We start from the raw sequence: 25406 nt of genomic DNA, 5'->3' as shown, positions 1-25406 counted from the left end.
TATACATATTGTGATGGCAGCAGGATAGGATTCAAAGAGTGAATATTGCTGTATAACCGGGTTGCCGAAGTCCTGTTAATTGCTGCAAAGATGGAACTGAGTTGCTGAATGCTACTCATGGTTGATGTAATCATGGTGCGCCTGTGGAGCTAATGGCGGTTTTAAAGGGAAATATCTCCCTTTGGTGAATGTGCAAGACACCTCAACAAGGAAGGGAGCTTCTCTTCAGGGACTCTTGAATTTCAGCGTGTCTGCTTGGGAGCCGGCACACATCTGAACAGTGTTCACACACACTTGCAGAGTGACAAAAAATGTGTGCACGTGATGTCTGTGGAGGCACTACCTTCCCACATGTGCGCAAACTCAAAGCGCAGAAGTAATTTTAAAGAGGGACTTCGACAGTGCAGCACTGCTTTTGCAACGAGAGAAATATTGCTGGATGTATGCTTGTGCTACCGCATACTTGTACATACTTTGGGGGTTTCCATCTGTAACCCTGCATCAATCCTCTTTCTACACTACATCCCATCGTCTACAGCTTCAGAAACACCTAACATTTTATTTTTCGGAAAAGTTCTAAAAACCTGGCTCTTCAACACCTCGGAACCAAATTTAAACAACTAAAACAATCAAACTAAGAACAGACTGATAGAATACATGATGTCACAGACAACACCCAGGACCGACTAAGGGAAACTCCTACAAGAACAAGAGAGACGTTGCTAGGTGGAATAGAACACAAGCGGCAACCCCATGAGGACAGAGAAATAGCATACATGCCCAACACTACCAACAACCTTACCCACTCAGAAAGGAGGTAGGGTACGGGGCATAGCTCACAAATAAATCAATACGAATAGACTAGGTTGCTGCAAAGAAAAATTGCAATAAAAGTGCTCGCCGACTACAAAGATCGAAACACGAAAGTAGCTGGCTTAGCATAATGACAGAGATGATGACACAGCCTTATCATGCTGAAACTTAATCACCAAAAGGAAACAACCTTCTCTAAATCACAAAGGAGACTCAATAGGAATGTGCATTTCTCCCAACAACAAGGCTACTAGCCAACCCCAAAAAACGACTGAAAACCTCACCACTTCTCGCACAGCTCTCACACTGTAACTAAACACACAACCACATCTCTTAAAGCTGCAGCAAACCGCATGCACTTCACCACACCGCAAAAACAACCACACCACACAGACCACCATACAACAGCACTCAATGGACTAAGAACCAAATACCACACCAATATTCTCGGTGAACGGTGTTAACTGAACTGAAGCTGCAAACAGTACTTCACAGCTCCCTTGCTCTTCTAAAAACTTTGTCCTACTAACACGCCTAACCTACCCACACTTTTAGTTTCAGACCCGCCAGAGCACCAGGGGACCATTCCGGTGATGATAGTGTGGGGTACGAATATCCTTTAACATTAACATTAACATTAACATTAACATATATCAATCACCCCTTACAAGATTGTTTTGAATGACCAGCTTCATGTCGATCAGAGTAGAGTTCCAACTTGGCATAGAGGGTTGATGTCCTCTACTATAGATTACATGTTTGTATCGAATGACTTAGTGGAAAACTGTGAGTCTTTCGACATTAAGGAAAGAGAATCAAGCAATCATAGTATGTTAATTGCTAAGTTTTTGGGACTTAGGTTGAGGAGAGTGTGGAGGAAGAAAAAGAATTTGGAGGTATATTGTGCGGGTAATAGAGTAAAGTGGCATGACAAGAATATTACTAGGTATAATGATCACCAAAGATTTGTCTTGATTAAAACTGATTGGGAATAGAAAGTGAATATGTTTACTGTCTCAAATAGTGATGACACGCTGAGGAGATCGGTGGAAGCAGTATTGTGGGGGGGAAAGGAATGTTGGTTCACAGGCATCATCTACATAGATACGATGATGAGGTGACTAATCAAAAATGGTATTCTGTGGTTGAAGGGGCTGAATTGACGATCCTCATTAAAAAAGAGGGACAGAGATTGAAGAATTTGATGTCGAATCATAGGCACCAGATCTTCCAGCAGGATGGGGAAAGAATGATGTCCATACTGCTAGGTAAACAAGATGTACATTTTTGGGTGATCGTTAATAGGTTGAAAGTCATGCAAGAAAATGTCCAAACAAATCCCATAATGGAAGAATTGTGCATTGCCATTTTTACTGACTGTATAGTGTGCAGAATAATGATGTTACTCAGATGGTTTCTGGTGAGGAGACATCTAGGTCTTTGGGGTTTACCCTAAGTGATATTGAAAGGATAATTAGATCATCAGGAAGTTCTAGAGCTAGTGGTTCTAATCAATTATCAAATTGAATATTTAAGCAGGATCCTGAAATGTGGGCAAGCCTTTTATATATTTAGTTTTACAACATTATTAAGCAGCAAATGACTCCTTCAACATGGCATAATGCGATTGTTATTCCAATCTTTAAAAAGGGTTTGTGAACAGCACTGTCAAACTATCAGTCAATCACTTAGCTCGATGCGGACAGCAAAGTTTTTGCTGCTTGGTTGTTGGAAGAACTGGAGACATGGGCAAGTGATAGCGGAACTTTAAAAAAGTACCAGACAGGGTTTAGGAGACAAATTGGGGTGGATTGTAATTGTTTTATTATATCATGCATTCAGAAGATGTCCTGGGCAGTAGGAGCATCTCCCACATATGCAGCTTCACTCGATTTAACAGAGGCTTTTGATTTAGTGGATCAAAATCTGTTGCAGGCCATTGGGGTCTGAACCACAGTTTGTTGAAGATCCTTATAGGTTTGCACCAGGGAACATCTATGCAGGTTAGACTGGATAGGGAGGGCCATTTGACCAGGAAGATCTTGACATATGCTGGCATCAGGAAGGGGTGTGTATTGGCTACCTGCCTTTTTAATCTGTATGTCGCTCAAATAGGGGACTGCCTAGGGAAGGTCTCCATTGTTCCCCCTTGAATTGGGGATTCAAAGATTATTTGATCCCCTACACAGATGATTTTATTTTATTTGATAAAACTACAATCGGCATACAGCAGTTGCTCTGTGCTTTCGACAATTATATGGCCACAAATAGATTAAAGATCAACCCAGAGAAATCAAAAGTTCGAAAGATTAGCCGTAATAAAGGGACAACTAGAAAACGTGTGTGGTCAGTAAATAATACTTGACTTGGGGTAGTTGACTAGCTAGTTTATTTGGGTGTGCCCATACTGACGTGGCCCCATAAAACTTTCTTAAGAGAAATGCTGAGAAGTAAAGCGACGCAATTGGTGTGCCAAATGTGAGTTATTGATTGGAAGTATGGGAAGTTTACCTTGTTGCCCCTCCTTAGGTTTTATAGAGCGATGGTAGTTCCTACGCTCCTTTTGGTATGGAGGTACTACCTATATGGCTTATGGAGGAAAAGGACACGTACGAAGCAATGATATGGGAAAATGTTTTATTCTTTTTACCACAATGTGAGCCCATTGCATTCATTCGTTGGAAGTTGGGCCTTCAATCTTTAAAGAGTTGAGTCTTATGGAAGCAACTAACTCTTTTTGGAAAATGTGGGCTTCCGGCTCGGACCCAATTTTTACTCATTTGAGTCAAGCATGTCAACAAAGAGGGTGCACAGTTGTGAGTGAGTTCTTTGAGTATTGTCAGAAGCAGATGGCTGGTTTAGACTTATCAATTGAAATACTGATTTCTAATCCGTGAAAGGCTAAGTGGAAAATCCGAATTAGTGATTGGATTCCTACTAGTGAACGTCTGAGTATCTATCGGCTGTTTAGTCACTTGACTTTGCGGCATAAACGTGTGGGAAGATTACTTGACGGCCAGCCTATAATTAATGTTATGAGAAACCACTTTAATGTTCTGCTCACAAATGAAATTAGGAATATTAGGAACCAGCTGCCGGAGCAAATTGGCAGTGTGTAGATTTTGCAAATCACCTGGGTCTGATTTGATTTGATTTTAATTTTTTACATTTGTAACGCGCACGTGACGAACTTAATCATATTTTGGCGCAGATGACAACCACAGTGGTAGAATATTTCAATTGAAACAGATCCCCCAAAAAGCAGGGCTATCTCAGTGCTCGGCGGAATTGCAGAAGAGAGCTCATGGTCCTAAGTTGCAGAGGTAGAGAATTCCACAGCCTAGGACCAAAAAGAGAACATCTTCTGTCACCTCTAGAGGTACAGATTGAGTGGGGAATGACTAGAAGATGGCTGTCACTGGAGCGTAACTGTCTTACTGGGTGATAAGGCTGAATTAGCTCTCTCAGGCACAGAGGGGCAATGCCATTAATGCATTTAAAAATAATGCAGGCCGTTTTCAATTTGATACGGTCAGCAATTGAGAGCCAATGTAGCTCTCTCCGATAAGATGATACATGGGTAGATTTGCCTGGTTTAAATATGGTGGAAAGTCTAAAACATGTGCTATTATCATGCCGGGGATTACTATCGCTGCAGGTTGTTCATGTTGGGAAATGTGTTCATTCACTTAAATGGGTTGACGTGGAGCACGCATGCTTAAAGATGCTGAGTAGTAAGCCTGGCTCTATGATTGGTGCGATTGTGAGATTCTTAACATTATGTCTTTTACTATGAAATTTAGGTGTAGATGTTCTTTTAAATGTATGAATTGCTATTAACATGATTGTTTTTTATTTCTCTTTTTAGCTCTTTGTGTAATAATTAGATGTCATTCATTTTGTACATTTTCGGTTTTCTTGTTTTTTATATATGAATTTCGATGTTTTAATATGTGTGTTGTTTTACATTGCAAAGGTTTAAGGTTTGTTGGTTTTAAACCAAACACAATAAAGAGTCGAACTGAATTGAATTCAAGTCAGTGTGGAAAATGTCCACTCCCCACTAGCGACTGGCTAGTGATTCTTGACTCTTGGCGAGTGAGAAATAGTGTGCTACCTATATGTAGAGCATTGAGGTGAACAGTGATGATGATTTGTGTCTGGTTAGTAGCTTGGATATTTACATTTTGCACACTGTTAAAGTTCTCTGCAAAGACACCTTTTGATGTCATTTCACAGTCTGACAACATCGAGCTAAAGTAATCTTTCAATATATTGTTATAATTCCTTATAATATTGTCCTTCTCCAATAAGAACAATGATATATAATAAAACACAAATGTTCATCTTACTTGGGTGAATGAGCCGTTCTCATTGCATTCTGGGATGAAGACACCTTCTTGCGGCTTTTTTGCCAGCTCCAGGGCCTGCGCACGCTCCACTCGACACTTACTCTGGCCAGCATCTGTTAATGGTAAAAGGCACTTTAATTTCACTCTCAGTGACTGATCAATGTTTTCGGGTCTAATCCCACGTCCCTGCACATCCCAGAATACAGTGCAAATAAAATCCTGCCCACCAGAGGAGGCCTGTCCCTCTAGTGAACTCCTAAGTGCTATGTGCATACTAAGCAGCCAACTCTTGATCAAGACCGTATCCTGGATACCAGAAGACGGCTGTCCCTCTAGTGAACTCCTCTGTGCTATGTACATGCTGAGCTGTCAACTCTTGATCAAGACCGTATCCTAGACACCAGAAGAGGGCTATCCCTCTAGTGAACTCCTAGGTGTTATGTGCATGCTCAGCAGCCAACTCTTGATCAAGACTGTATCATGGACACCAGAAGAGGGCTGTCCTTCCAATAAACTCCTAGGTGCTATGCGTATGCTGTGCAGCCAACTCGTGATCAAGACTGTATCCTGGACACCAGAAGAAGGCTATCCCTCCAGTAAAGTCCTAGATGCTACTCACATGCTCAGCAGCCAACTCTTGATCAAGACTGTATCCTGGACACCAGAAGAGGGCTATCCCTCCAGTAAAGTCCTAGATGCTACTCACATGCTCAGCAGCCAACTCTTGATCAAGACTGTATCCTGGACACCAGAAGAGGGCTATCCCTCCAGTAAAGTCCTAGATGCTATTCACATGCTCAGCAGCCAACTCTTGATCAAGACTGTATCCTGGACACCAGAAGAGGGCTACCCCTCCAGTAAAGTCCTAGGTGCTATGCGCATGCTCAGCAGCCAACTCTTGATCAAGACCGTATCATGGACACCAGAAGAGGGCTGTCCTTCCAATAAACTCCTAGGTGCTATGCGTATGCTGTGCAGCCAACTCGTGATCAAGACTGTATCCTGGACACCAGAAGAGGGCTATCCCTCCAGTAAAGTCCTAGATGCTACTCACATGCTCAGCAGCCAACTCTTGATCAAGACTGTATCCTGGACACCAGAAGAGGGCTATCCCTCCAGTAAAGTCCTAGATGCTACTCACATGCTCAGCAGCCAACTCTTGATCAAGACTGTATCCTGGACACCAGAAGAGGGCTATCCCTCCAGTAAAGTCCTAGATGCTATTCACATGCTTAGCAGCCAACTCTTGATCAAGACTGTATCCTGGACACCAGAAGAGGGCTACCCCTCCAGTAAAGTCCTAGGTGCTATGCGCATGCTCAGCAGCCAACTCTTGATCAAGACCGTATCATGGACACCAGAAGAGGGCTGTCCTTCCAATAAACTCCTAGGTGATATGCGTATGCTGTGCAGCCAACTCGTGATCAAGACTGTATCCTGGACACCAGAAGAGGGCTATCCCTCCAGTAAAGTCCTAGATGCTACTCACATGCTCAGCAGCCAACTCTTGATCAAGACTGTATCCTGGACACCAGAAGAGGGCTATCCCTCCAGTAAAGTCCTAGATGCTACTCACATGCTCAGCAGCCAACTCTTGATCAAGACTGTATCCTGGACACCAGAAGAGGGCTATCCCTCCAGTAAAGTCCTAGATGCTATTTACATGCTCAGCAGCCAACTCTTGATCAAGACTGTATCCTGGACACCAGGAAAGGGCTATCCCTCCAGTAAAGTCCTAGATGCTATTCACATGCTCAGCAGCCAACTCTTGATCAAGACTGTATCCTGGACACCAGGAGACGGATGTCCCTCTAGTGAACTCCTAGGTGTTATGTGCATACTGTTCAGACAACTCTTGTTCAAAACCATATCCTGGACACCACATTTGTGTTTCTTTACCTGTCATCATAGGAATTCAAAATGGGAAATTCTACTTCGCTGACTTCCAGTTCAGCTTGAATTTGGCACCAGCACGTGTTATTCACACAGATAACATCATAAATGAATGGAAGTTCAGGGATGCTTTCATTAACTAGCATTCCATTTATGTGAAATGTAGTGAACACGGCAGTATATATGAGTTGTTTTAACTCATTTCAATCGTGTCCTGTTTTCTTTTTGTACATGTCCTTACTCTTTTACACCTGTGTCTTTGGATTAACACTTTCTCATTTCCCACTACGCCGTCCTCGGACCTCCAACCCCGCCCCCATATATGGCCTTTTGGTGTTTCATTAAACTCCTCCTAAAGAAATAGTCCCACATCGGTCTTGCGGCTATAAATGTCCTGTGGCAGGCGTGCCATTTCTGCCACAGACTCAATGTCACTTTTATAAATGTGTTTCTAAAAGGGGGCCCCCATGTCCCCTTCTTTCCTATTATTAGGTTTTCCTTATTATCATTACATTCATAGCCCCCTTCCTTAAATGTGTTTATTCTTTCAGTATGTTTAACATAACTACAGCTTTCCTCAATGTGATCACATTTCACGCCTTTGCCCGGATAAGAACCGGATCCCTTCTGGGTGGTCGGGAGAAAGTGGTGCTTTGGCACGGATCCTGGTTACTAAAATTGGGAGACTATTTTGTTCACGCCTGAGTTGTGCAGAAGATGTGCAGAAGGCTGTCACATTGGTATTGCACCAAAATTACGTATATAAAATGTAGAATGCACTTTTTCTTCGCATTCAGCATGAAAGAAAATGAAGAAGCCCAAAACACCAAACTAGGTGAGCGGGAGTTGTGGCGGTGTCCCCTGCTCAATTAGTTCAGCATTATGGGTTTAGGGTTTAAATGCGAAGCAGGGGAAAAAACAACAGAATTAAAAAAACTTGAGGTTCAAATTGCGAGCAAGTCGGCTTCGCAAATTTGAATCTCGAGCTTTTTGGAATTTGCTATTTTAATGTGGATCCGTCACATTAGGGTTGTATGCATACAAAGCTCCTGTTTCTGACAGAGATCCAATTCTAGTGACACAATAGGTGACATTACAGTGTGTCGTTGGGTCCCAATGAGCTGGGTAGACAGTTTGGTAAGTAGATGGGGACAGTGTTGTTAAGGATGCAACTTATTGTTGGAATTACACTGTGTAATAGACAGTGTGCTTGGTGTAATATCAATGAAGATGTCTCCTTGGTCTTTCTGTGCTTAGTCAGAGCATGCTATAGTACTAGTTCTGGCTTGCAGGCCATCGCTTTGCTAATTCCTTAGGTTGCAGCATTTCAATATATTATGGATGGGAATGCTACCCCATCACAAATTGATTGAGGGTGGGCACCACTTCACTCCATTAATATTACCGTCTCGTTGCTCAGATGATCCATTCAACACTTAATATAATTCTTCAAAGCACATCGGCGGGAAGAATCCCTTGGCACAGGGTGTCAAATATACAAAAAAAGGTTCAAGGTTACCCCAGGACCAGCCATGTGCTCTCGTGTTGCTGCCTATTAGCAAGTTGAATCATTGTTCCTAACCTAGTTTCAGTCATTTCAATACAATTATTCAAGTCTTAAATTCATATTCTTCATATCCATATTTAGCGACTCAGTTCATTTATTTCTTCATAAAAGGCAGTGATAATCCAAATGATTTTCAAGGAAGGGTCTACTGGGATGTGTATCCAGTACAGGTATCACCCATGGTAACTACCTCCTTAGTTTCCCATGGAGGGCTAGGTTTTAGTTGGGGAACCTGGCTAAGTTTACATGGGGGTTTGACCACAGTCTAGTAGCTCAGTAAAACCCAAGTTAGGCATGCATAGCTGCTGACAATTTGCAACACCTCAGGTGTCTTTTTACTGTTGGTTTCACTCTTCACCATCTGTCGAAGAAGTCTGTGGGACTCAACAGCTAATGTTTTGTTCCATCTCTGCATGGTATTTTCACTTAGTCCAATAAAAAGTATCAAAACCTGCATCTCGTGTGAATTTCAAAGTGGACTAACACAGCGGTGAACTTTCTTCTTCGCACTGTTGTTTGGTAATAAATACAGGCCAGCAGCTTCTGCTGACCACCATGATTGCTTGTTGAAGATGTGTTTTCTACATGTCAAGGAATGAACATGTGAACATAGACCTTGCAATGCAACCTGTGTTGTCCTTAAATGTCGATTGCAGCTACTAACATTCCGCAATTCAATGGTACGCATTTGATCAAACTCTGAAGAAAAACACTAAGAATGAGCCTTGTGACTTCCAAATGTATGTAGATCTCTCCAGCAAGCTCATTCATTTCCCAAACTATACCTTCCCATTTCAGAAAAGTGTGTCACAACAAATCCTAGATTCACATTTACTGGTAACCACAATCGCATCCCTGGTCAATAGCTAAGCCCTTACACACTGGCTCCTTATTGATGCTAAAACACGTAAACATTCGGTATAATGTATTCACAAAGCTGCTCAGACAAGATCACATTTCTGTTCCTCTCATTTTGACGAACCTTAAAGAAATGGCTAGCCACACCCTCTCTCCAATTAGTCAAGGACTCAGCTTCAAGTGAGCGTTCACAACCTTCTCAATGTCGGCTATCTTGTACACAAACCACTAGACGGATCCACCCGTATTATCAGACCAACAAAATCCAAGCATACGCCCTAAGACTATCGCTTGGACCTAGTGATGAACTCCTTCTCTTTATTCTTAAATGTCCTTGCCTCACTCTGGGAAACAGACTGGTTGGTTCATGGGGCCCTACACATGGCAACAAATCGACATTAATTCTTAAGAGTTGAAATTAAATTCAATGTTTAATAACTCATCTCTCTAGCAGATAATCCTACCGCTCCTCCTTCCCACGGTGCGGGCGGCATGCTGCAGTCCGTACTATGTACATCATCCCACTCGCACACTCTCTCATCTAGATATGCAAGTCCCGGTGTAGATCCGGTCTGATGCCATGTCATTTATTGATCTAGTGTAGTATTGGTGCACGTATAAGAGGAGGATGCAGTCAGTAGAAGAAGGGAACTGGAAGTAGAATTGTTGAATTGATAAATTAATTGGTTTTTGGGGAAATAAAAGAGGTTTAACTGTGCAATGGTACTTTATGTCAATTCAATATCCCCTTCTTTCTTTTAGCATTCAAGGAACAATTTCATTATCATGGAATCAAACGTACCTTTGCACCTTCCTCGATGAATGATACTGAGGTTTGCATCCCGGCACTTGGCCCGCTGGTAGTCACATATAGACTCGTACGTCCTGCCATCGGATGCACAAACTGGCCTTAATTGGGATCTGGAGCAGTGTGGATTGCACTGCTGGTCACGCTCACGGTCACTTATTAAAAACTAGATTTGGAGAAAAAAGTAGTACATGTATTATATTAGCAAAGACACAGATTCCTTAATTTATGACTATTGGCAAATGTAAATATAAATAATGACAGTAAGGTTGGCATTCAAAACTCACAGCTGCATACAGATTGAATGTGTGAGTGCGCGCTTGCGTGTGTTCGCGTGTAGGGTTAATTAAAATGAATCACCTCTCCTCCAGAAACAAAACACATTTATTTTACAAAAATATAAAAAATAGGCTTTTGATAGCATGTTGCTTTCTGCAACATTTACTCTAGTCTATGTATACATTTAGTAATATTCATTTGACACCCCCTGGAAGAAAATTTGACAAAAACTAGGTGGTCTACGGCCATCGTGTCCAGGATCTCTATAATACAAGATATACATTTGCCTACAAGATTTTAAAATATTATGAATCATATTTCGGCTTTAATACCCAAAGATTCTTAACTCAGGCTCTTCAAAATCAACATAACATAAGCAATTTAATAAGTGCATAATGTAACAAGGTTCCAGTTGCAAAGTGTGTCAATATTCAATTGATTGCCTATTCTGAAACTGACTTTATTTGTTTGATTTGTTGTTTTTGAGAATCAATACTTGCAGAATTCCAGACACTACTTTCGATTACAATGGGGGATATAATGAGGGGGGATATAATGAGGGGGGATATAATGAGAGGGGATATAATGAGGGGGATATAATGATGCGGGGATATAACGAGGGGACAGACAATGCAACTGAGGGAAATCCCTTTGGAGGCAGTCAGTAGCAGATTCTGACATAGAGAAAGCGATTCCATTTTCTTCTTGCGGAAATGCAATATCATTTACAATATCATTTCATTTACCACACCATTATCATTAGATTTTATTTTAGGCATGTTCAATAGGCTGCCGCAATGGGGCCCGCAAAGCTGATTCTCTGGCCCACAAGCATTGTAAAACAGAAATTAAACATGGGTCAGAGAACCCTATTTACTTTCTGTAATTCCAACCTCCGTCGCTGCCCTCTCTCCGCAGAAGGATCCTAGTGTCTGAGGAAGGGACAAGGCGTGGAAACCCTTCTTTAGATAGATGCCAGGGGAGGTGGCAGCACAGTGTTAGCTGGGGCAGCTGATAGAATGCTCGCTCAATAGCCTGGGTCTTCTCTTTATCTGTGCAGCTCAGTGTGCTACACACCTCAACTTGGGAACCAGCACAGTCAGCTCCGTCTGGGAGGCAGCCGGCCTGGCGGCACTCGGCTTTGTCATGGAATTTGACTGCAGTGAGGGTTCTTGGGGTCGCATACATTCCATTTTACTGTGCCAGGTGCCCGGGCCTGCACATGCAAGCATTTGGGCATTCAGCATGTCGCTTACCTGCAGGACTATTCAATGACTTTGAGGCATTACTCGTCATGCAGTGTTTTCGGAAGCATTTGAGGCCACACTTGGCAGAGAGTAGAGGCAGCTGCCCCATAGGGATGTACCTTCCATGCTGTAAATCTACTGGGCAAATGAGGCAATAGCTGGCATTAGCTGGAATTCACTGAGGCATATGGAGTTGCACTTGGCATATGATGACGGCAGCTGCACGTATGATGGGGAACTTAACATATGTTGAGTCTACTCGGGATACTAGACATTAATTGGCCTCATTACGAGGTTGGCGGTATAAATAATAAAATGGATTGCAGATCTGGTTTGAAGGCCAAAATAAAAGCAATGTAAAAGCAACAATAACGTTATGCAGCCCTGGGGTTTGCACGTGGCGCTATTCAATTTCACATCCAGATTCAAATGAATCACTTATGCAATGTAATTCCAGATAATACCTCATAGACCTGGCATAGTCCCCCTATGCATGGTAATGCCTCACAGGTGAAGATGCTGCCATCATATGCCAAGTGCAGCTTCAGAGACCTCAGTAATGTCATCTAATGCTGTTACATGCCACATATGCCTGGTCGAGCCACCATATGTAAGCCACAGACTTGCGTTTGTCGTGTCATCATACAGTATACCAAGCCCAGATTGTAATGCTCCAGTAATGCCATATATGCCAGGCATTGGGCTGCATTATAAGTTTGGCGGTCCTGAAATAAGGGGGCTGGTAGCAACGTGACGGCACCCTTTGCGGATCACCAAACTATGAGTCTGCCGGCAGGGGCCCAGTACTAGGCCTGACCTGCCGGGAGTTCAGGCCTCCAGCGGCAGTGTTTTCACTGAAGCGTCAGTAGGCGGCGGGCTACCACCGACCCCGTAACACTGTTTCAGCCGCCTCACATCGCGGTGCCACCAGGATATCATAAGCGGCAGCGGCGGTGGCGGAACGATAAATCCCCATTTCCGTGGTGTCCCATAGGACTCCACGGGAATGGGGACACTGAAGCACCGGCACCGTTGCTAACGTTGCTGGTGCTTCAGTGAAAAGGGCTTCAAAGCAACTCACAAACTGGTGGATGACTGTAGCAAGAACATTATTTTACAAAAATGTTGAAAATAAGAGCGATGTAATGTTTTTGGGAACACAGGCAGAAGAGAAAAGATTAGTAGTCAGGAACAATATATTTGTATCGTGGTACATGAACTGAAGCCGTGTTAAGTTAATAGCCAGTCAAGACTTCTTTGGTGTTTCCCCTTATTTGCGCTTCTTGTATTGTGCCTTTGCGCCACCATGAAATCACTTTGCCGGGCTGCAAGCCCAGGTTGCGTGAGTCAGCACGACCAAATCTGGATTTTATGTCCCGCTGAGCGAGTGCTCACCACCGTAAAGGATGCAAGTAGCAATAAGTTAATGTCTGCAGGGAGTCTTATAGTTGGGGCCCAGTCTGCTTTTTCAGGTGGTGGGGCGGGGCGAGGGGGGGGATAGGTTGTCTTTTTGGTGGCTGGTTGGTCAGGGTAGGCTTCCTTGAAAAAATAAATGTGTTAAGGCTTTCTGGAACTCTGCTAGATTAGGGAATTAGCTTAGAGCCAGTGCATTCCAACATTGTGGGTCCAGGGATTTGAATAGCTATTCCCTTGTGCTTTGCTGCAGCTGAATTTGCGATGGGGACCATGAGTCTCACTAGACGAGATCTGAGGTCCACCTGTGGCCAGGAGACATATGGGGGGCGGTGGGGGGACTCTGTACACAACACATGGGGTGCTGTTGAATTTGAATTGTTCTTTCACAGGAACCCAGTTGAGCTCCATCCAGGCAGAAGAGGAAAGTGCAGCAAAGGTATGAGGCGATGCCTTTAGTGGTGAGTGGGCAGACACATTTCCCAAAGTAATGCTTATTTCTTTTGCTTTCGTTTAATTTAAAATTGAATTAAATGCTAAATATAAAGTGGAGGCAAATCTGTAGCTCATACAAATGCACAGTGATTCAAATCCTTAATTAAATAAACACGAGTTCACCCCTAATAATTTCATACACTGTTCTATCAACGTTTGCTATAGCAATATCATCTTGCAAAGCAACTGTACACTGTGCAAGGAAATAATTAAATAAAACAAATGGTTCATGGTTTGAATTTGTGATCATCCATATACTAACTGAACGATTGTTTTATGCCACCGACACCTAAAGGCCAGATATACGAAATGCTACTTTGAAAGCCTACACTTTGTCTCGGCAAAATGATGTGCCCTGTGCCTGATATACCAAACAGGTGCAGTGCAAAGAGACTCTGCACAATGTGCCACCCTCAGAAATACTAATGAGGCTGTGTAAGGGTGTGAGCCTCATTCTACAGAGTAGTAAATGCAAGGGACAACGGGCTGCCAAACCTGCTGTTGCTTTAGTGAAACAGCCCGAATTGTGAACACTCTCCAATAAAGGGACAATCGTCAAAATGCACAATTCATTCTGCTTTGAGATACTAAACTTCAGGGAGGAAAGCAGCGGCCATGAGAGCCCACAATTGCACACAACACGGTCCTAGATGGACTGCTTTCACGTTGTGATGGGTTACCCACCTGCTATGAGATTTCACTAATGATTTGATACTTGGTAGCATTTCTTTGCCAGCCACCATTAAGGGGATCGCCTGGATCTATCACAACGGGGTTGGCGTCCACAAAACCAAAACATTTGAGCCAAACATGGGTAAGCTCCCTTAAAACCTAAACATGCATTTCCGTTGCAAAATCTAAATTGCAATTAAAACACCGAGAGAAAAGACTTAGGTATAGACGAGGGGAGTGGCAATTCAAGTGGTACATGTGGGTCACTGCCATAAAAACAAAATGGTGTACTTTTAAATCACTCAGCCACTAAACATGTTTGGCTAGCATGCATTTGGGAACAAACCACATATAGGCTCCAATCCCCAACGAATCAGGCATCTAAACTTAGCAGAGAGGATGTATTTTATTTAGATCTGAACATGCATGAAAGGATCTGAAATTGACCCTCTTGTGCATTGCTCATTCCTCTGCTCCTGTTCCAAAGAGGCAATGGGAAATTAACTCTTTCGTTTCCTGAACAATTAAAAATGCATCCCATTTGGGATGATCCTTCTAGTGCACAGAAAAGGCTCTTTTCACCCACCTGCTTTGGAAAATTCAGCACAGAAGGAGAACAGGGCCTTTGATTGTGAACATGTATGATGCACCCGTTCAAATGCCGTTTGTGAAGTTGGCAAAATGTTTTTCATTCAAAGTGAAGGGCTTGCTATCGCTGGCTTCAATTTGTTTTGGAGAATTTGGCCACCATTTCCTCAGCAATGTGCAACGCACAATGCTAGCTGTGCACAGCAATGCTCTTTTCATACCCTTCGAATCCTGGCTTTGTGGTTGTGAAAGCAGCACTTCGGCCTGCTGGTGGTTTGAAGTACGCAGCTCTTGGTATTTTAGGAAATATAATTATGATTGTTTATCAATAATTAAACATTACCTTTATCAGTATAACAAATTCTATTGTCCTCATCGTAAGGCAAATAATTGTAAATCCTAATGATGCGTGATTGCTTCTGTGATTAATTTAGAATTATAGTTGTGTTAGTAAAAATACATTATCTGAAATGACTTTTTTTATAGCTGCAGAATACAAATACACAAGATAATCGTGTTGTCTAATAGGATAATTCTGAGGCTGTTAATTTAGATGTATATCTCTAATCAGACCCTCCAGGCAATTGCAGCATAAAATGGCACATTTTGCAGCGTGAAATGGCACATTTTGCAGCGTGAAATGGCACATTTTGCAGCATAAAATGGCACATTTTGCAGCATGAAATGGCACATTTTGCAACCTTTATTTATTGCTGCATTTTTACGACACGTCTTTTATTGACTGAAGGGTGTAAGATAAGCACATTACAGGAAAGAGACAGTGTGCAAGGCTACAAGAGAGCCAGGGTGTCATTATTTGTACTGTTTATATCAATTTAATAGGACGAGTCACAGATGTCTCTGGCTTTGCAGAACAGTTTTTGCTTTGGCTACGTTTTTGGCTTAATGTACGTTCCTATTTAATTTTATTAATGGTATTGATCATTATCAGTTGTAATGCAGAAAATATTCCACCAAACACCCACACAACTCTCTCACCAACACCCCCACACGTCTCACCAATTCCCCATCACAACTTGCATTCATGAACATCTCACTCTCAGTCATACACATACTCACGTGATCTGTCACACTGCCAAGTCACAATGTGCACTCCCCAGTCCCTGCCACTGTCCAAATCATACTCCCAACTCACAGCTCACGCTCCCCAATTCCTCCGGCTGTGTACAGTCCTTCATTCTTTCATACTACTTCTGCATCTTGCATGCTTTCGCCCATTCTGTCGCAGTCTTCCCTCATCCTTTCTTCATATCTGCGCCTCACTGCCTCTTTCCGGCACACCTCTTCTTCTCTGCTTTTTGGTCCACTGCTCCACCTTGAGCCCACGTGCCCTTTACTTTCTGTACCTCTGCCCCCTCTCTGATGTCTGTCCCACCGCTTCCCTCTCTAAACCATTGCTTTCCTCTGCTTTCTTGCCTATGGCTCCACACCTAGCCCATCACTCCCCCACAGTCTCCTTAACCTCTCATATTATGACCATTTTATAATTTTTAAAACATGTAGATTTTGGCCCAGATCCTTAAAAAATTGGGCATCTAAAAATAGAGCAGAGGACATGCTATTTTTCGGTAACCCATTTTTGGAAATAAGCAGATCACCTTATTCTCAAAGGTGACGTACGCATTTTCCACAGAGCTGAGCTGCATGGGCGTAATTATAGGGGGCACAGGGGGTTTTGTCCCCCCCCAACTTCTGTGGCATGCCTGTTTGTCCGCCCCAAGTTTTGGAGGGAGGGCGGGGGGGCCTCAAGCATCAATTATGTAATTGGAAAGCGCGAGCCCGGCTGGGGTGCCCAGCAAGGTTTGCGCTGTCTCATTACATAATGCTGAGATGCCTGGCAGCCGCTCTGCAACACATTCAGGGCCGGGATGCCCTGCATGGCTCAGTCCCTCACCCTCAAAGTCAGCAGCCAGGGTGCTGAACTGGGTGTTGTATGGCCTAGTGCTGTGCTGCCACGCTAACAGTAGCACTTCCAGGGGCCGTGGCGCAGAGAATCGCTTTCCGGTTTTGTGTTCGTGCGACACACAGACAGGAACTAGGAAACTCACTCAGCTAGCTGGTTTCTGTCTGGAGGTGCGTGAGTGCGAAGAGGTTAGGTCGGTGTAACATGAGACGTGCCCGGGCGGCTGGGATGCAGGCTGACCCTAGTGAGCGCGTGTGTCACATTTGGACAATGTGAGCAGAGCTCACAGTACACATTGAGGCCCCAGGTATGAAGACACACTAACAATAACAAATGGTGCATTCTCTGTGGTAAACCACAGCTCTGCAACGCCTCTAATATTAGTTTTGCCACTTTTCAGATGCTACTAAAGCACCACCGTCCTAATTTCAAAATGAAGTTGGCGGAAAGAGCACCCTCCCCAAGTAAAATGGAAAGTGTCAAGCTGAGAAAACCTGTGACCAAACAATTTCGTACTCTGCACATTCTGTGAAATGAATTGGAGTGCTATATGCCTTCCAAACATGGTGAACTTTTGTTAAGCAGTTTTTGCTCTAGGTGCGCAGAAGGAACCGTATGGGATTTTGTGTTAAAAGCACAGCTTTATGAACCCTGTATAACCTTTCCCCCTGCTGCCAAAAATCTTCACCAAACTGGCAAAACGTATTTTGAGTTTTGCAGACACTTTTTCCGGACGGTTTGGTGCAATTTAGTAAATGGGTGTTGTGGTTCAGGTTACAGGCCACCAAAAACTGCTTCACTTATCAAACTAAGCAGGGGAGTATCCAGCATTGTAAGAGTGGGGAAGGGTGGGGGGAAATGGTGGGTGTGAGCAACGAAATGCAGTGTGTGGACTTCCAAATGGTCTCATTGGCACCCCCAAGCCTCCCACCCCTGCCCAAATCTACTTTTTTGGTAACATTAGTGGAAGATGGCATTTTAACACACAACAACATGAATAAAACTGCAGGTTCATTAAAAATGCAGGAAACACATCTATTAGAGCTCTGTCCAAGCCCTCTCAGGCAAAATACAAGCAAACGGCCTAATAATTATATGGATTGCACCAACAGAAGTGACTTCACAGAAAAGGACATTGCAAGGCGCATCATCAGTCCTTGATACTTCGAGGCACCATGTAAGTGACTTTAGAATAATTTGCCATAAATAAGCCAAGTGACAAATAACTTTGTGGTGCAAAATACCTAAATTGGACTTTTGTTATATGTGGAGCAACTCTATAGTCATTAGGCTTTTCCATTATATCATGATACATTAACATAAGCTTTGAAGTGAATCAGAGTCACTTGCAGAGCTGCAGATAAAGCACAATGTGATTAAATGATTTGCTCAGGATCATACACTTGGTTAAATGGTGAAACTGGGATGTGGACAATTTAAGCGACCAAGCACATCTTTCCAGGTTTAGTTGATATAGATATTTATTAAGGTTTTGCTTTACATTTCATGTGCTTAAAAAATTATTTATAGCAATGCCTTGGAAGCAAACCACATTACATAATAAACTAGCCTTTCATAGTAAACTAACCATACACTAGACACATTGTCATAGAAATATGTTGAGCAATGGCTTTAGTTGTATTCTCCCCATTCTGCATGCAAATTCACAATAGCATCATGTAGATTAATGTGAGCCTAACAAATCCTCCTTGAGTTTTAAAGCCATAGTCATTATTTCATAAAGCATGCAACATTATTCACCCTTCTCACTTCTGATCAAACCCTCCCATTCACATTTCTAAAGGGACTAAAGTTCCTGCTAACAGTACCCCCCTCCCTCCCATCAGTGCCTAATGGCTCACATTGCAATGCTCTGTTGATAGAGAGCAACAGGAGGACCCTCTTGCCCAGAGCTCCTTGGGACATTGTCCTGGCAGCGGGACACCTCTACCATTCGGAACGGGTAAGGTGTCCTGCTGCCAGGACAATGAGCGTGCTGAGCAGGAATTGCTCAGCACACATTGTCCTTCCAGCGGGACACCTTTGCCTTTGGGCGCCCTCTTTGATGTGCGGAACGGGAGATGTGTCCCAATGACAAATGTCCCGGTCTGGCACTTAAAAGAGTCATGGGGGAAGCTTGCCCTCCCCCCCGCCTCTCCTGTTTGGTACTCCACTGCTTGGAGCCATTTGAACACAGGAAAACATACCTTAATATTAATCAGTCAGAATCTTGTGGAAAAAATCTGTCAGCACATACACATATAAGGTGCTGTGCAGAACCCAATTTTGGAGATATATGGCATTTAAAAATGGATACCAGGTATACTTGGTCACCCACTGCACTGCATTAACCGATGGCTTCTGCCTTTGAATGAAAGTAAAAATCAAGGGAATTGCTGACATTCCAGTGAATCTGTTCCTTTCAACCATGGCTTTATAGTTCAGCTAGGTCAAGTCAACTTAGCCCAACATTTCAGGAATCAGCGGGTGATAGAGTCTGGTCTGCTCAATGGACGTTGCGCCACTGTTTCCATGTGTTATTGTATATGTACATATAAATGTTGTGTGCACAAAGTGTATGTCAATGGAGGTGCTGGGTGTATTTGTGTATGAGTGAGAGTGTATGCAAGCATATGCGTGTTGACTTTTGTGCCTTAATAAATGATAAATAATGCATTGTTTGTATGTTCTATTGGAATTAAGTTTGTGAATGTTATGTTGTGTCACTGGGTGCATGGCAGGCCGGCTGGAGATGTGTGGGGGCCCAATTGAATTTTAAAGATAGGCCATCAGTCTTATAAAAGTTATAACAGAACATCAGAAATGGACTCTTGTGGTGTGGTGTAGTGGTCTAGTGTTATCCCTCAGGTATTTAGGTTGTTTGACCGAGGTACATAATTACGGCGAAATTGACCATAGTCATTTTCGCCGTGAATATGTTTTTGCCTTGGTACAAAAAAACAAAACCATGTCCCCCCAAATTGTCAGTACACCTATAAACCCACCTACTGACCTTTTCTCCATCCGCCACTTCTCCTGTACCCATCAGAGTCAGATCCATCGATCTAACGCGGGTCGGATCTGACGCTGCAGTGTCCTTTTTTCTTCTTTTTTGTGTTGGGTCTCCTGCCACCAATGCTGAGGAAGTAGGGGACACCCCAGCAACCGCAAAGTCAAAAATACCCAACATGGGGATCAGGGGACACCCTCGCAGCCACATCTCTTCATGTTCGGTATCTTCAGCTTCGAACTAATGGTGGTGACTGAATTCAGTCAAATCTACAATTCAACCAAATTTTATCGAGCAATTTGGCCGAAACAATCCCTAAGAGCCACCACCCGCCCTCCCTCCACCCCATCCCATCCTTGCCCCCCCCCCAACATTTTCAGCAAAGTTACTCCACTGCTGAGCTGTAGCACAAATGATGTGCTGGACAATCGCCTTGAATACATTTGTGTTGGTAGCGCTCTGGTTGATTGATGGTACGAAGAATGATGACGCCAGAAGTCAGCCCCACTCCTGCCCTAATGGCACAGGGCTGAAGGGGAACCAACTCCTGACGCCACAATTTAGGCACTTCCTGGATCTTAATGTGGCGCCTGACAGGGAAGGCCGTTCCAGCGTTGAACTGGGCTGGTAGATGTCAGGTCCGCATGTAGTAGCAGGGTATTGAATGAAGCTGGTCTTCGCACTTGAGCAACTGTCCAAGCCGGAGGCGAAAAGCAGACAGGATCAGGCAGAGGAAGGACAACTGAATGGGAAACCCCAAGGCAAGAGAAACCAGGCACCAGGAGCGGACAGGGAACGGGGCACAAGGCAAGGAGGAAGGGACAAGGAGAAGAGGCAGGACCCCAAGGCAAGAGCAGACAGGACTGGGATCCAACCCCCAAACCAGGCATGAAGGAAGCGAGGAACAGGAGCCCTCCCCAACAGGGCAGGGAAACAAAACAGGAACAACACAGCGGGTCAGAAGATCACAGGAGAGAAGCGGTGGGTCAGAAACAAAGTCGCGTTGAGACGCGACTAGTTCCTGACCCGACTGCACTATAAGGAAGTCCCAGTGAGAACGAGGCCAGGAACGCAATGCCTCCTTGCACGGGCCTCCGGCACGAAAGCGAGGCTTGCAACGCAAGCTTTACGCTGCCGTCAAGCTGCGCATGTGCGGAGCCCGGGACATGGCGAAAATGTGCCTGCGTGAGGTGGCGCTCCATGGACCCGCGGACCCCACCAGCGATAGCAGGAATAGAGCCTCCAGGGTCGGGCATGACCAGGGGAACCCCTCGGGGGCAGCCTATAGGTAGGTAGTGTCCTAACAGCTCCCAATGCATTTAACCATGGCGGGCCCTTAAGGGGCCTGTCACTGTAAAATGCAACCCACAAAAATGCATTTCTATCCCATTTGTGGAACAGAAATACAAGTGAGACAGCAGCAGTTCATACCTCTGCTGTCACACTGTTAAAAATAAATTGCATGATCGGGTCAGGAAAGACTGCCATGCAGTGGCACCCCATGTGCGTCTTTTCAAAGCAGGCTCATAGGGTTGCCTACAATTTCTGCACATTTAAATGTGCATCTTGTTTGTACATTTGAGATGTGCTTTTAAATGCACAGAAACACCCCCTGATTTGCGCAAAGGAGTGAAAAACGCCATCTGAATGGAAGCATATCAGATGTGCCCTTTCAGATGGCCTTTGTGGATTAGTGCTTATTTATAGATAATAAAGGTAATGCCTGGAATAAAGAAAATGAGAAAAGGACATTCTGGTGAAAGAAAGAGATTTACCAAATTTGCCCCTTATTAGGAATTTTGGCCTTTTTCATGCTGTCGCGTTAAAAAGGGACACCTATCAGATTATGGTGTGTACCAAAATGTTGGAACATTTTTGTAGAAGTAATTTATTTCAAAGCCAGACTTCATAGAACAAATGTATCGTGGCATATTTTCTTTCAGCGATTGTGCAACTCACAGAAAATGTGTATTTCCATCAATGCCATCTTCAATATGTGTTGTGCAATGCACAGGCTTTCTTGGCATATCAAAGCATATCCCTACCATATGTGAAATCCTGAGCCCAAAATATCAAGCACAGGGTGTTGTTTGTTATTCATTTGGGGATACAGCTTTAAGCAGTGACAACTGTAAGGTTAAAAGTGTTCCAAGAAAGAACCCTGCAATATCTGCAAAGGCAGGCCAAACATTAAAGTAGTTATTTTGCAGGGAAAGCTGCAAGCCATTTAATCAAAAGTTTATAATTGGACTTCTCCATATGCTTTTCCAATGTGAATGGCATATATAAAGATAATGGGCCTCATTATGAGTCCCACCAGACTCGTAATATTTTCCCAGCACACGACTTCCCGGGAGATTCCAAGTCCGGCAGCCCGGGAAATCAGGCGTCGGTAAAATGTAAGTCCCCATTCCCATAGAGTTGCTTATGGTGCCATCGCTTCTGTGAAGAGTTTGCCTACCATGGCCGCTGCGCCTGGCAGGGTAAGACAACACGTAGTTTGCCAGTCCGGAAACAAGGGTGCCGGTGAGCTTACCAGCACACTTGTTTCCAGATTGGCAAACTTATCATGAAGCCCAATGTCATTACAACAAAATGTGTATTCCAGTCAATGTGAAAATATGCAATGTGTTCATTTATTCTGTCATGTTAGTAATTCATCCAAACTATATTGTTTCAAACTCAAGCATAGGAATGAAAATGCTATTGAATTTGGTTTGGGTGTGCGATGTACATTGAAAAGATAGGTCTGCATTTAGAAATAAAGACATGAAACCCAAAAGAGCTGGAGTAAAAGAACTGAACCAAATTGCAATTTAAGTTTCTATTCTCAAGTGTAGGCATACATGAAGAGTTCAGGGCCTTATGTCTAGTTGGAACTGGATAGAACATAATTACAGGTTATATTCATGCCAGATAATGTTTAAGATTAGGTGATTATTTAGAGGGTAGCCAATGTGTTGAATCTAAGGGAAATATCTGAGTGAAGCCATTGTATTCAACTTAATTGCATCCAGATTGTAGCCATGCATTGAACCTAGGTGAACATTAGTTGCAACCAATCTATCGAATCTAGGTCTGCATCAGAGTGTATTGACTCCATGTGAATATTAGGGTGTCACCAATGTATTGAAACTAGGTGAATACCACACTGTATCCAATGCATTGAATGTACATTTAGAGTGTAGCCATTGCGTAGTGTTAGATGAATATCAGAATGTAGGCAATGTGGGGCCACTTTCAGCTGCATCTATGAAACCAAGAAACCAGCCAGGGCACATGGGTACTTATCACACTCCATGCTTATGGAAGATAGATGAAGGCATGGCCACCCACTCGCAACTACCCTTCACTACTTAAGACACATCACACAACAACCCTGACATATGATTGCAGCTATTCCCATGACAAATGTTCAGTCTAGCTGCACGCATAATGAGTCTCCTGCTCTCACATACCCTCATGACTACCCCTCAGCACCAATCCATATAACAACTTGACATGGGTAGCTAGCTTGGACTTGGTCACCTCTACCTACCTCCATACTGGCTAAAATGTAGACAGGTATTCTAAACTCCTCTTCCAAAGTTCCCATACACGAGCTTTGCCCGCACCCGAGGGCATTAAACCCATACCAATGGTAAAAGAGGCTATGCAAATGACAATTAATATACAATACAAAACAATTATCTAAGATTCTCCTACATTGTATTCAACAGTGGCTTTCAGAGCATGTAAACGCCAGAAATCTTCCTAAGGCATGCACTCATGGCACCAGACCTTGCTTCCAAAGATATGTCACATGCTTTACTTCACATCAATGCATGGACTGAATCCATTAGTAAGGAGAGGTCAGCAGAGGAGGACACAATCATTCAGATGCACAGAATTAGCCAGCTGCTTTGAATAGGTTAAGGTTAAATGTCACAACCAAGACATTTTATTTTGAAGAAGTGGTGACATAGAGAGGGAATACTTGTGTGCTCTGTCATCTCTGCCCTCTTGTGGGGAACTGCTTCTAGTGTGAATGCATTTACATGAACAAAATAATGCATTAAAAGTGCAAAAAACAAATTAAGCTTGGTTTATATGAGCTGTGTATTTGTTGTAGACAAATGAAAGCTCTATCAGAATCTTGAAACAGAATTCAATACTTCCGGATCTCAAAAGGTTCACCTTGGTGTGTAGAATCTAAAAATGTATGTTTTATCAAGGCAGCCCTAATGAGCAAGATGTTAGAGCATAAAACAAAATTAGCTTCTCTTTAGACCTGTATACATTTTTCATGGCCCCCAATGTTTCCTGTACCCACATGTACTTACATCATAACTAATAACTCAATAAATATATTCTGGTATATGTACCTTCCTCATGATGCATCCATGATGGGGTATGTGCATCTCTTGCACATGGCTACTGGTCTGTGTCCTGCATCTATACTGCGCCTGGGTACCTTTCTGGTGGCTGCTATTGTTTAAATGATGGGTCCTGTACCTATGTTATAACATAAGTACCCTCCTTGTGGACTTCTAACCTTGCCCTTGAAATTACACCTGTTTATTATTCTGATTCCAGCATGGATGAAGGTGGGTCAAGGGACTTTAAGGGAATTCCTGTGCTTATTCTGATTAATGATGGGGCATCATATCAAGCTCTGGGTTGTAACTAGGCAGGAGGCAGGCAAATTAAGATTCTTGGATCCTTCATTGTTTTGGTTTGGGAGCTCAAATGTGTCTGTTTACGAACCCAAATGTTCTTTGGGTGGTCCAGCATTATCCCCTGAACACCACCTATCTGCATGCAATATTACCAGAGCCTCAAAGGAATTAGCTGGTGCAGTAAATTCTTCTTTGTTATAAAGATCATCACACAAAATTGTTGGTTAAAAAAAGGTGTGTTTTCTTTGTACATAAATTATTTGTCCATGCTGACAATTCTTTCTCAATTTCAGGCTGCTCCTTTGACCCATAATTATCAGTGTGAATTATACACTTGTTTTGTCTCATTCATCTCTCCTTGGTTTGAAGGCTGATCGTTTTGAACTTGCTATGCCAGTATCTAGCACGCATGACTGTCTTAATTTCTCTTTGGCTTGAACCTGCCAACCTCTACCAGCATGCAACACAAATAACTTCCTCCTGTATTCTTTACTCTTGATCTGCATTTGGAATCACGCCTATTAGCAGGCAATAGAAATGACTTTGGGCTTCTTTACAAGTTTGGCTGTAGTTCGGTGGTAAATCTGCTGAAATACCACCAAACGGAAGTACTGTCACTGCCACTTGGTCCGTTGGATTTAATTCAATTGGTCGTAGGCAGTATAAGTCCCCATTTTTGACTCCATGGGGATGCCGGCAGAATTAACACCAGTGGTAGTTGCGCTGGTGGTAATATTGCATATTTGCCAATTCTTCAGCAGTAAGGTGGCAGACTTACCTCCAGTCTCCACCTTACCACAAAAAATATAGTTTGGCTGTGCGGTAATGT

General features: G+C 43.3%; 1 protein-coding gene across 4 annotated transcripts in view; it reads right to left on the bottom strand.

Moving 5' to 3' along the window:
* The window catches only part of SMOC1 (SPARC related modular calcium binding 1), a 445428-nt gene that overhangs the window by 378933 nt on the left and 41089 nt on the right, over positions 1–25406 (bottom strand). For all 4 annotated transcript variants that reach the window (XM_069638879.1, XM_069638877.1, XM_069638878.1 and 1 more), the window contains exons 2-3: positions 10286–10457; positions 5166–5278 (exon numbers count right to left, since the gene is read on the bottom strand). In XM_069638879.1, the coding sequence (XP_069494980.1) occupies positions 5166–5278; positions 10286–10457 (285 nt within the window). The remainder of the gene's footprint in view (positions 1–5165; positions 5279–10285; positions 10458–25406) is intronic.

The sequence above is a fragment of the Ambystoma mexicanum genome, chromosome 14, assembly GCF_040938575.1.
Source record: "Ambystoma mexicanum isolate Mex_15411 chromosome 14, UKY_AmexF1_1, whole genome shotgun sequence".
Lineage (NCBI taxonomy): Eukaryota > Metazoa > Chordata > Amphibia > Caudata > Ambystomatidae > Ambystoma > Ambystoma mexicanum.
This window is presented reverse-complemented; position numbering and strand designations above follow the sequence as displayed.